The following is a 13125-nucleotide window of genomic DNA, read 5'->3' as shown; positions in this document are numbered from 1 at the left end:
ACATGATACTATACATAGAAAATCCTAAAGATACCACCAAAATACTACCAGAGTTCATCAAAATTCGGTAAAGTTGCAGGGTACAAAATTAATATATAAAAATCTGTTGCATTTCTATATACTAACAAGGAACTATCAGAAAGAGAAATTAAGAAAACAATCCCATTTAAATCACATCGAAAAGGATAGAATATCCAGGAATAAATCCAACTATGTAAGTAAAAGACCCAGTGTCTTAAGAAAACTTTAAGACACTGATGAAAAAAACTGAAGTGTCTTAAGAAAACTTTAAGACACTGATGAAAAAAATTGAAGATGACAGAACAGATGGAAAGATATGCCATATTCATGGATTAGAAGAATATTGTTAAAATGACCATACTACCCAAGGCAACCTACAGATTCAATGCAATCCTATTAAAATACCAATGGCATTTTTCACAGAACTAAAACAAATAATTCTAAAATTCTATCAAAAGAAAAGTCCCCAAATAGCCAAAACAATCTTGAGAAAGAAGAACAGAGCTGGAGGTATCACACTCCCGGACTTCAGACTATACTACAAAGCTACAGTCATCAAAACTGTATGGTTCTGGCATCCAAAACAAACAAGTAGATCAATGGAACAGAATAAAGAGCCCAGAAATTAACCCACACACTTATGGTTAATTAATCTAAAACAAAGGAGGCAAGAATATACAATGGAGAAAAGACAGTCTCTTAAATAAATGGTATTGTGGAAACTGGACAGTTACATGCAAAAGAATCAAACTGGACTATGCTGTCACACTATGCACAAATTCAAAACTGATTACTAACGTGAATGTAAGACCTGAAACCATAAAACTTATAGAAGAAAACATAGGCATATGATCTTTGACATCAGTCTTCATAACACTGTTTTTGGATGTCTCCTCAGGCAAGGGAAACAAAAGCAAAAATAAACAAATGGGACTAGGGCTTCCCTGATGGCACAGTGGTTAAGAATCTGCCTGCCAGTGCAGGGGACACAGGTTCGAGCCCTGGGCCAGGAAGATCCCACATGCTGTGGAGAAACTAAGCCTGTGCGCCACAACTACTGAGCCTGCACTCTAGAGCCCACGAGCCACAACTACTGAGCCCGCGTGCCACAACTACTGAAGTCTGCTCACCTAGAGCCCATGCTCCACAACAAGAGAAGCCACCGTAATGAGAAGCCTGCACACTGCAACGAAGAGAAGCCCCGCTCACTGCAACTAGAGAAAGCCTGTGCGCAGCAACGAAGACCCAACGCAGCCAAAAATAAATAAATAAATAAATAAATTTATTAAAAAAACCAAATGGGACTATATCAAACTAAAGCTTTCGCACAGTGAAGGAAAAGAAACCATCAACAAAATGAAAAGGCCACCTACTAAATGGTGAAGATATCTGCAAATGATATACCCAATAAGGGGTTAATATCCAAAACATAGAAAGAACTCATACAACTCAACATCAAAAAACCAACCTGATTAAAAAACTGGCAGAGGATCTGCATATACATTTTCCCCAAGGAAGACAAATGGCCAAAAGCCACATGAGAAGATGCTCAACATTACTAATCATCAGGAAAATGCAAATCAAAACCACAACGAGGTATCACCTCACACTTGTTAGAATGGCTGTTATCAAAAAGACAACAAATGACAAGTGTTGGTGAAGATGTGGAGAAAACAGAACCCTTGCACGCTGTTGCTGGGAACATAAATTGATACAGCCACTATGGAAAACAGTATGGAGGTTCCTCAAAAAATTAAAAATAGAACTACCATATGGTTCAGAATTTCCACTCCTGCGTATTTATCTGAAGAAAACAAAAACACTAATTAGAAGAGATATATGCAGCCATGTGTTCAATGCAGCATTATTCACAATAGCTAAGATATGGAAGCAACCTAAGTGTCCATCAAGAGACGAAAGGATAAAGAAGATGTGGTACACACACACACACACACACACACACACACACACACACACAAATGGAATATTACTCAGCCATAAAAAAGAATGAAATCTTGCCATTTGAGACAACATGGATAGACCCAGAGGGTACATGCTAAGTGAAGTCAGACAGAGAAAGACAAATACTGTATGATTTTATTTATATGTGGAATCTAAAAAAACAAATGCACAAACATAACAAAACAGAGTTATAGGTACAGAGAACAAACAGGTGTTTGCCAGAGGGGAGGGAAGTAGGGGGAAGAAAGAAATAAGTGAGGAAGATTAAGAGGTACAAACTTCCATTTGCAAAATAAATGAGACATGGGTAAGAAATGCACCGTATGGGGAATACAGTTAATAATTATGTAATATCTTTGTAGGGTGACATATCCGTAACTAGACTTATTGTGGTGACCAGTTTGACATGTATAGACATATCAAATCACTGTTATGTAACAGAAACTAACATAGTGTTGTAGGTCAATTATACTTCAAAAACGGGCAAAGAAACAACAAACATAGAAAAATAGATCAGATTTGTGGTTACCAGAGGCAGGGGATGGGAAAAGGGGGGACTGTATGAAGGCAGTCAAAAGATACAAACTTATAAGATCAATAAGTACTAGGGATGTAATATACAACATGATAAAAATATAATTAACACTGCTCGACGTTATACATGAAAGTTGCTAAGAGGGAAAATTCTAAGTTCTCATCACAAGAAAAGAAATTTAAATTTCTTTAATTTTGTATCTATATGAGATAATAGATGTTCACTAAACTTATCATGAATCACGCTTCAAACCTTAAACTTACACAGTATTTTATGTCGGTTATATCTCAATAAAACTGGAAGAAGAAATAAAATTCATAATTGTAGTTTAAAACCATTATTCCAATTAACCAAACATTTTTCAAGGCTCCTTAAAAGTGCTTGGTGGGACATTCTAGACTTATAGGAAGAACAGTAAGATTTGCAAGCTAAACTTGAACCCCTAAAGAAAAACTATGGCTGCGAAATTTGTACGTTTCATAAAATTACTTTAACTTAAAAAACCTAAATTTTGATAGATTTACTGTTATAAAATCTGTCCCTGAGAGCACCAAAATCAAACAGAAACACAAAACACAAAACCACACACGCACACACACACACACACAACAACAAAGGTAATCAATCCAAAAAATAAGCCCAGGCAACTGGCAAATTTCATGAAGTGAATGGTTCCAATGCCTGCCTTTCTTTGGACATAAAAGGGAGGAGTGAGAATGACAGGAATTTACATTTCTTTATGCCACATGGGTAAGAAAATGCATCCCTTCGGTGCAAAGAGATTCAAGCATAAGGCACATTCTAGATAAATACGTCTTAGAGTCTATATTTTTATTATTTGATCTAGCTGTTGAAATTTTTAACTTCTTCCTTATTAATGAGGAAGGCACAAAAAAAAAAACCCCACTTTTCTTTTAAAACAACTGGGTGGACATAAGAATCAACACGGTGCCTTTTATCGTGGAGTTTATCTTCCTTCTGTTTGCTCCCTCTCCTTCTCTTCACATGTCCGTTCCCCAGTGCACAGTGCCAGATGCCATGTGTGGGGCAGGATCTGTGAACCCACTGAGTCTCCATATGAGGGCTGAGCCTGTGGGCACGCAGATGCCATCCAGGAGGGCAGAGCCTCCCAAGGTCGCAGAGCCCTTGTGCCACAGCGGAGGCAGCCTCGAGCGAGGCAGGCACTGCTTCCTCACGTGAGGAGATGAAGCAAACAGCAGCACACGCAGGCCAGTAATCAGGAGCGCAGGCATCTGCTGACCTGGGGTAATCGTCATTGTTTGCTGGAAGCTTCAGGCTCCACATCTTCATAGGCAGTGCTGTGGCCATGAAGTACCAGGACAGTTCTGGCTGTACTTCTCAGGCATCTGAACTATTCAAAGCATGTTGTTAACTTTTTTTCTCTCTCTCTTTTAACAATGGAAAAACAGGAAACAAAAGGAAGCCATCCGAGCTTCTTTAACTGACAGGTAAAAGGAGCCAGTCCAGTCTGGTATGTTGAGACGTTCACCGTGGAGGGGAAAGGGTTTCTGAGAGAGCTGAGGATGGAGCAGGAGGGGCACACTGGGCCAGCCTGTGGAGGGCCATTTCCTGGCAACCGAGGATCTGCCATTACCCTCTATTTGCAGAGGCTCTGGAGCATGGCCTGCCTGATTCGCTTCTCAGGAAAGTAACTGCAGAGGTGGATAAATGAGGGAGAGGGTGGCTGTGCAGATGAGAAGCCCAGGATGGGACAGAGGCTGGGCAGAGAGACCGTGAGGGCCCACACGAAGGCAGAGGCATGGGAATGGAGAGAAGAGAAAGAGTCACTTCTGACGCAGGAACCCTGAGATTGGGTGACGGACTCTGTAGGAGGTGAAAGGCAGGGAGGATTGTGAGTGCTTTGATGTTGCCGCTTTAAGACCATCCCATTGGCAGCAATACCATGAACTGAAACTGAAAATACAGGTGTCAAAGCAGAACTCATAGTAGTAGTAGTTGAGGTGGTGAGTTAATGAGTTACGTTTTAAGCATATTAAGATTGCAGTGTCTGCAGGACAAAGTGGTCCGAACGTTAAAAGAAAAAAAAAATGGTTTGGGTTAGAGAAATATGGACTTGAAAGACCTCAGAGGAATGGTGGTGGAAATCCTGGTGGGGAATCACCCAGGGGAAGTGCAGTGAGAAGAAACCAGGATGTTATCCCCATCTCGAGGAGGTACGCAAAGAAGAGGCTGGATGGAGAGGTGGAGGAAGGCAGCCCAGGAGGAGGGAGAGCCGGGAAGGTGCAGTTCCTGGGGCCCCCGGAGGGAGTCTGGAGAGGCAGGGGGTGTCAACAATGCCTCTACATGGAGATCGCTGTAAACAAGGGTGGAAACAAAAGCCACCAGGCTTGGCAGCTAGGAGGTCACTGGTGACATCAGAGGAAAGTCTGAGTACAGGGGTGGAGGCCGCAGTCGGGTTAAGGACTGAGTGGGAGTTGAGCGATGGGAGATAGTGAGTGCGGACTATTTTAAGAAGTCTGTGCATCACATTTCTAACCCTATCAATGGAATGAAGGGGAGGCAGGGTTGAGAGTTTATTTTTAGGTTGGGGAGACTTGAATGTGTTTTAGGCTGAGGGGCAGGTGCCCCTGAAGAGGCAGGGTTTAAAAGGACAGGAGAGAGGGGAGATAACCGAAAGAGAAAGATTCTGTGAGAGTGGGAGGGAGGACGGGGAGGGAGAGGGCTCTGGTTCCACCGTGGGGGCAGGTACCCGGCGGGGCACCAAGACGGGCACCCCAGGTACAGCTCAGTCCTTAGAGCAACAAAATTTTTTCAGCAAGGAGTATTTAATCACTGACCTTGTTTAGAACTGCTGGTACGTGGAGTTAATAAAAAGTAGACGAACTCTTGAGTCTGCTTTATTATGGTTTTAAAATTCTCTGCAGACCAGACATCCAATTATTACCTGCACCTCTCATCACGTGGACCCCTCCCAAGGCTGCACCCTTGGAATGCCACTGAAAACATGTCCTCTGAGATGAGAGGTAAAGGTTTACGAGTCGCTTTAGGGAAGAGATTCAGTCTTTACGGCTTTTATTTTTTTTCTGTGTGCCATGAGATGAAAAGGGATGGCTGAGGAGAGTGGTAAAGGACGAGAACAGCTACAAAGCATGACTCAGTGCCAGGGACCTGGGCTTCAAGGTGCTAAACAGTCTCAGCCCACTTACAGCCCACAGTGTCATCCGTCATCAGGGAGAGGGAGAAGGCAGCCGTTTTCTCCACCCAACTCCATTCACACCCCCAAAAGAAGGTTAGAATCCAGCAGGGTTTGCTTGGCACGTAGCCAGTGCCTCTGCCTGAAGCAAAAAGGCACCAGCAGACTCTCCAGATGCTCTGGCATCAGGAAGCTCTCTTCAGAACCTGGGGAAGGCTGAAGAATTGCACAGGAAAGCCAGAATGCAGTTTATCACTTGAGTCATGCTTGCACCCTTGTCAATTTGCATGGGATGAATATGAATTTTGATTAATCTACAGGAAAAGTATTTTTCACTAGCAAGAACTAAGAAGACTGTGTTTGCATGTTGATTTCTTTGGCCTCTTCCCAGAGCAATCAGCATCAATAACATTGCCTCGCCCAACAGAAGATACACACACATACATATGCGTACATACATATGTACACACACACATGCACACAGACACGCACACCATTCCCTGAAAGGACGTATGAACCCATTAACCACTCACGGTTATGCCAAACCAACCAAAGTGAAAGCATCCTTCAGATTTCAAGATATTGCTGAACGAATCCCATTTGGGGACTGCCAGGCACTGTGCTAAAGGATATAGAGTGATAACTTTCTGGAGCAGTTCAGCAGAGGAAATGAGAATTCGGTGCATGGTCAGCATGACTTGCAACAGTTGGTTACTTCGACACAGGTTTCCGTCTGCATCTGAAAACATAAAGAGCAGCTTCTGAGCGAGGCCCCAGAGAGGAATTAGTTACCTGGTGGGACACCTGCCAGCCCCCCATCACTCCCGGTGGAAGACCAGAGTGCGGGCTCTGCAGGCCCAGCGCCCCGCCCCCACTGACTCTGGCACCACACATCCCTCCGTTCTTTGCTTCTCTTTATCCTCCTGCTGCATTCTCCCCACCCCCAAGTGTCCATTTTGAGGCTCATTAACCACGCTGCCAGAAAGGTGGTAGAATCGTGGGGAAAGGATAACATTTGCACCGGTACATGCAAGTCTCTGTTGAAAGCAGAAGCAGATCCAGGCTTTGTGATGCCTGAAAGGCATATAACGGGGGAAGGAGGAAGTCCTTTCTGGGGTCAGAGGGAAAAAAGTTATAGTCTTAACAGATTACAGTTAAAATACCTTATTCTTGCTAGTTTTACAAAAACATATGACCATATGAATACATTTCTAGGGCTGCCCCATGGTCTTGGAAGGGGGCTCATGCAAATGAGGGGCCCTGAAACGTAAGCTTCCCTAGTTTTATGGGCAATGCGCTCTGGATGGGAATAAAGGAGGAAGACTATGGGCAAACATGACTTTTGGAGATTATGGGTGGGTTACAAGTACCCATGATGATTTGTATCAGAGATCATGGTTAGCTCCTTACTTGGGTTTTCCAAATCCTGCTGGTACCAAATAACAAGATGCATTCCATACAATGGCATTGGGTGCAAAGATTCCCCCTGGAGTGGTTTTCAAAATCTTTTAACATTTACGGCATGAAGTGTTAGGGGCTGTGCTGGTTTTTCAGTGCAGATCTAGTCTCTGTCCTTCACCATGGACTGCACCAGGCTCCTTGCTAGCCAGCTTCCAGTTGGGTTCAGCCATTGGGATGCATCGGCAAGAGATGGGAGGAGAGAGAAGTAGGTATTTCTTTCTCCTTCCTGCTCTGCTTTGGCACTACTTCCCTGTAGCTGCAGGTCTCTTCAATGAGTGATCACGCTGCTTGGTCCCTCTTTGAGGGCTCTAGCTCTCACTGGGATCTAATACTATATACTAATCTCCCTTGACCCTTTGCTCCTGAGGGTGGTAATGACTTCTGGCTGTTGATAGTCTCTGGGTGCAGCATCTCTTAATTCCACTCTCATTTCTGTAAGTAGTCCCCCATCATTAAAGTGTCTTCATTTAAACAAACCATGTGAATTCTGTTCCCTGCTGGGAACTTGAATGATTCAGGGGAAAATATCAAATGAAAGAATATACATGAATTGTTTTATCATTTGCTAGCTCTTTAAAGCACATTATACAAAAGGGGTTATCATTTTCATTCTTTCCAAGTGTACCAAACGGTAAATGAAGGACATAGTGCATTTGGGCTCAGGATTCAGAAGTTCTGGCTCACTCGCAAATAATGAGTTAAAGTCATAGTTCATTGAGAAAATATAAGCAAACGTGACAAGATCGCTCACCTTCCCACCACCAAATCCACCAATTTACCCGCATTCTATTACTCTTACTGCCTGCCTTCCTCTATTACCATGGAAGGCACTTCACAGGTCAATGCTTCCACTGAGCTCTGGGTCTCCTTTTTCTCAAGGACACTGACACTGTCTTTGTCCACGTTCTCTCCTCCAGTATCAACTTTCCTCTTTCTCTCTCCTGGTTTACTTCCACTGGCATTTAAACACACCCCAGAAACTCCTATTTAAAACGAAATGAAATAAAACAAAACCTGAAACTCTAGGCACCTCTCCATTCTGTTCCCCTTTTCAGCAAAACCTCAGTCATCAATTTCTCATCTCCCATTCCCTTTCATCCATACCATTTTTGACTCCTACCTCTCTTATTCCACAAAATCTTTTATTTTCAAGGTCTCCAATCTTTTATTTTCAAGGTCCACATTGCCAAATCCAAGGGTTCATGCCTCTGTCCTCATCTTACTTTATGACTTGAGTTGCATTCAACCCAACCCAACCCAAGCTGACAACTCTCTCCTCCTTCCTGGAGCACTTTCTTCGCTTGGCTTCCACAACATCACACTCTCTCAGTTTCCCTCTCCAGCTCTTGTTCTGTCTCCTCTTCCTTTGCTGAGCTTTTAAATGTCACTGTGCTCTGTGGCTTAGTCCTCCCACTTCTTTTTTTCTAACAATTTTTAAAGTCTAAAACTTTTTAAGCTTTAAATTTAAAAAATTTAATTTCTTTCTTCTAGGTAGGGGAATTCATCTAGTCCTTTGGCGAAAATACCATTGATATGCTCATGACTGCCCAACAGATATCTTCAGCCCTGAGTACCGAATTCGTATGTCCCACATCCTACTTGGCGAATCCACGTAGATGTGTAATTTCTGACTTAACTCATCCAAACAAAATTCATGACCTCTCCCTCCCCTAATTCACTTCTCCTCCATTTTTCCTCATCTCAGGAAATGGCACCACCAGCCATCCTCTCAGTTACCCAAACAAAAAACCTAGGGGTCATCCTTCATCTCTCACTTTTCCTCGCATCCAATCCATTAGCAAGTCTTGATTCTACTTTCAAAATATGCCTCAAACTTCTCCATGTTTCCCCATCCTTGCCATCATGCTAGTTGTAGCCATTACCATGATGACCTAATTGACCTCCCTGTTTTCACTCTTATCCACCTACCCACAAACTGCTCTTCACACAGCAGCCAGGAGTGAGCTCCTAAAACCCATAAATCAGGTCATGTGCTTAATACGCTTCAATGGGTTCCATTATACTTGTAATAAAACATGGACTCCTTGCTACAGCCAACAGAGCTCTACATGTTCTGGCCCCTGTTAGTCTTCCACTTCATTTCATACCATATTACTCCTCTCTATACCACTGTTTATACCTTGAACCCTCCAAGCTTATTCCTACTTCGCGTTTGTTATTTCCGTCAATGTGGCCTTTCTTCCCTTGGCCCATTCATGTCATTTATGTCTCAGTTTCAACGTCACATCATCAGAAAGGTCTTCCTTAAACTACCTAAGGTAGCCATGATCCTGCCTGAGTTTCTTCACGACACTTATCAGTGATCTCAAGTTACCTTTTTTTATTTGATTTTTATTTTCTGAGTCTCTGCTAGAATATAAGCTTCATGAGACCTGACCTTGTCTGTTTTTTCCACAACCATATCTCTAGGGTCTAGAACAGTGCTGATACATGACAGTTACTCATTAAACACTTCTTGAGTAAATGAGTGAACTACACCAAATAGGAGACCCCTTAACTTTTCATGTATCTTTGGATATTGAGTTTGCTTTTTTCATTAGCTATTTCATTAATGATATATAATATACACACATTTTCTTCTTGGCCACAGTTTATAAAAGGAACAAAGTTACAATTTGATAAATCATTTTTAAGAAGTATTCATCTAGCCTTTTATAGTTTTATAAATCTTTCATTACTTATTCTAAGCTTACACTCTGGTGAGGTGGGGTTAGTACTGCTATCTGTTTTCTGGCCCACATAATTTCTGTAATATTTTTCTCCTGCCACAAAAATTCTGCATAACAAAACACCCCAAAATTCAGTGACTGAAACAGTAATCTTTTTTTTTTTTTTCCTCAAGTGTCTGTAAGTTGGCTAGGGGTTGGCTGATACAGGCTGGGCTTTGCTAGGGCTCCTATCCTACATGCCTCCCCAACTTCCCTGGACCAGTGGGCTAGCCGGGGTATGCTCTTCTCATGGTGATGGCAGGGCGCTGTAGGGCAACTGGAAATATCCAAGGCCTCTTAGGCCTAGGCTTAGAACTGGCACGCTGTCACTTCTGCTTTATTCTGTTGGCCAAAGAAAGTCACTGCTGAATCTCAAGTCAAAGGGCAGGAACCTCAAAGTCATATGGAAAAGATCACTGACACAGAGAAGGTAAAATTGGGCGAGGGGGCAATAACACAATCAAATCTACCACAATTATACAGATGTAAGTTTTCAAGTCAGCATCTGACAATATAGTTTTGATAATGCACCTTTCCTCACAGAATTATATAGTCGTGCTCCTATTCCCGTACGTTATGGTACAAAGCAGGAGAAACTGAAATATATTTGTAGGGTATGCATTAGAATGTTCCTGGAGTTATGGACACAGTCGCAGACTTATTCAGTATGAATAGAATCTAAGACTTGCTATCTCAATTGTTCTTTGTGGCTGGCTAGCATCCTTCCATGGATGCTCATATATTAGGGAAAGGGGCTTAGTAGTATCCTGGGTGAGATGAAAACCAAGTCACATATAGAAGGATTCAAGGACCCAAATAGGTTTACCATGGAGAAGACTCAGTAGAAATATTAAAATTATCTTCAAATATTTGTAACGTTAACTGTGGGAGAATGTTTAGACTTGTTCTGTGGGGCCAGAGAGGATGAATAGAAAAAGTTATGGGAAAGAGAACTGGGCACAACACGTGGCAGAAAATTCTAACCATTAAGCCTGCCCAACAACGGAAGCATTCGCACCATAGACCTCTGTATTCAAGAGGAGGCTGGGGAGGGACATTTAATTCAATTTTTGTAATTGGCATTGCACCTATTATTTACTGAAGTCCTACTCAATACCAGGGGCTACGCTCAGCACTTTAACGACGTTATTTCTAATTCTCACAGCACCTCTGCAGTGTTGGTACTGCTCACAATTTATAGCTGAGGAAATCAAAGCACAGAGAGATTAGGTCATTTGTTTTAGGTCAAAGAGACTATGGGTGGAGGAGCTCAGGATCTGGCTCCTGGTCCGTTTGATTCCAGATCCCCAGCTTTTTCCAAGACACTGCATGACCATTTGTCAGGATAGGGAATTCAAGTATTAAATGGGGGGAGGGGGCTAGAGTAGATGAGTTTTAAGATCTCTTCCAGTCCCTATAGGGCTACAAGTCTAAGAGATGCCACTGGAATATTGGATTGGAACCAATTAATGCACATTTCAAAGGATAGCTTTTTGCATCTGATGATTTCTGAAAAACTCTCACATGCCTTGGTGGATTGATAGTGATCATTCAAGTTGGCTTTAAAATAAGAAGGGTGCTGTGCCTAAGATTCACAGTCACGGTCATTCTCCACTTTTGCCTTGCACCCCCTCTTCCACAGAGTTCTGTGATGGTCCCCCACTATGGCGTGTTAATCCCCACATGCTCTGTGGGAGGGCAGGCTGGCATATGGTAAGGCCAGGAGGGCACCTCTCGGCACCTTGGTTCACAACCCCCTCCTCGGTGCCCCTTCTTCCACAGGAGAACTTCCTGGCATGTTCACTTGCCCTCATTCCCGCCACCACCTCTCCCCAACTCGACCATCGACCTCCCTACAACCTCATCAAGGATGCACTCCCCTCCCGCCCTCATCTCACGGAGCAGCGCTTCTCCCTTCTTCAGGGGAAGAGCCTCCCTTTGAAAGTCAGATTTCAAAGTGGCTGGTCAAGGGGAATCTACCTTCCAGACTGCTGGATTTTATTTTGATAATCTGATATAATTGCTGTAAGCTGATTTAAACATTTCAGTGAATAATTTAATTTTGTTTGCAGCTTTAGGCTTTTGAAAAATGTAGGGTGTCATACTAAAAATTCTAATAAGTAAAATGTGCAATGCATAATAAAATGTGCATATTTTCTCATTACCATCTGCTTCTCCTTCTACTCAGGGGGAGACTTCTTTAAAGGGCTGAAACCTCTGTGGGACATAAAATGCCCATTTTACATACTCCATCACTCAACCTGGGGAACAATGTGTGCTGCTAGGGAAGTATGCTAGTCAAAGATCCACCCGACCTGTGGACCATTTGCTCCACAGAGCAAACAGAAAAGCCATGTGGAGAGTCATTTCTCTGTGAGCCAGCAACTGGTTTTCCATCATTAGACTCAGTGCTGGCGTTAGCTATGCTTCATGGAATCACAGACTCTCACGGTGGAAAAGACTTTAGCTGTCTTCCACCTCAACCTTCTAGCCGTTGCATTACTTCCTCCTAAAGGCATCACAGGTAACTGGCTGACTAGGCTCTACTTACACCCTTCCAACGAGAGGATACAGCTCTCTAACTACTCTATAGAGCAACTTTCATTCTACTTCAACTAAAAACATTTTATAATTAATCGACTCTGTGCAAGGCACTGTCCTCAGTACCAAAGGAGATATGAAGAGCTATAAGAAAACTCTTGTCTAGTTGGAGAATAAGACACACACCCAACATACTTCATAATATCAGGCAGTCAATGTTAGAAGTGAAACCCGTGGAGATCATGCTGAATGGTGGCAAAGTTCAGGGGAAGGAGAGATCCTATCCAGTCGTGGGGATTCAGGAAGCATCTCTTGCCATCTGCAGTGAGGTGACCCAAAGCTTCAGGATTCAAGAGGCCATCTGGTCTAGCCCTCTGTCTCTCAACCTGCCCATAGACTCTTTTCTTCCTTTCTGTGGTTTAATCTTAAATAAGCTGCTTGCCTCCTAGAGTGATGCCCTGCACCCTGATGATATGACTCCTGTGAGAACAAACTTGCAAACGGCTGCATTCGAGGCACTGCTTCTTGCTGACAAGGGGTGGGGGCAACTTTCCTACAGTGAAGGCTTGTCTGGGGGATAAGGCAGGAATGACTCGCTGCAAAATGGACATAAAACATGTCCAACACCAAAGAAACTCCAGTACAGAGTCCTTTCTTCCCCTTTGTTTCGGTTTCCATGGAAATCCCTTGATGTGCGAAGG

General features: G+C 43.0%; 1 protein-coding gene across 6 annotated transcripts in view; it reads right to left on the bottom strand.

The window, feature by feature from the left end:
- RASGRP1 (RAS guanyl releasing protein 1) overlaps positions 1-13125 on the bottom strand; it is a 488763-nt gene that overhangs the window by 31282 nt on the left and 444356 nt on the right. For all 6 annotated transcript variants that reach the window (XM_061180532.1, XM_061180534.1, XM_061180536.1 and 3 more), the window contains one exon: positions 6327-6432. In XM_061180532.1, coding sequence (XP_061036515.1) covers positions 6327-6432 — 106 coding nt within the window. The remainder of the gene's footprint in view (positions 1-6326; positions 6433-13125) is intronic.

This window comes from Eubalaena glacialis, chromosome 2, assembly GCF_028564815.1.
Source record: "Eubalaena glacialis isolate mEubGla1 chromosome 2, mEubGla1.1.hap2.+ XY, whole genome shotgun sequence".
Classification (NCBI taxonomy): domain Eukaryota; kingdom Metazoa; phylum Chordata; class Mammalia; order Artiodactyla; family Balaenidae; genus Eubalaena; species Eubalaena glacialis.
This window is presented reverse-complemented; position numbering and strand designations above follow the sequence as displayed.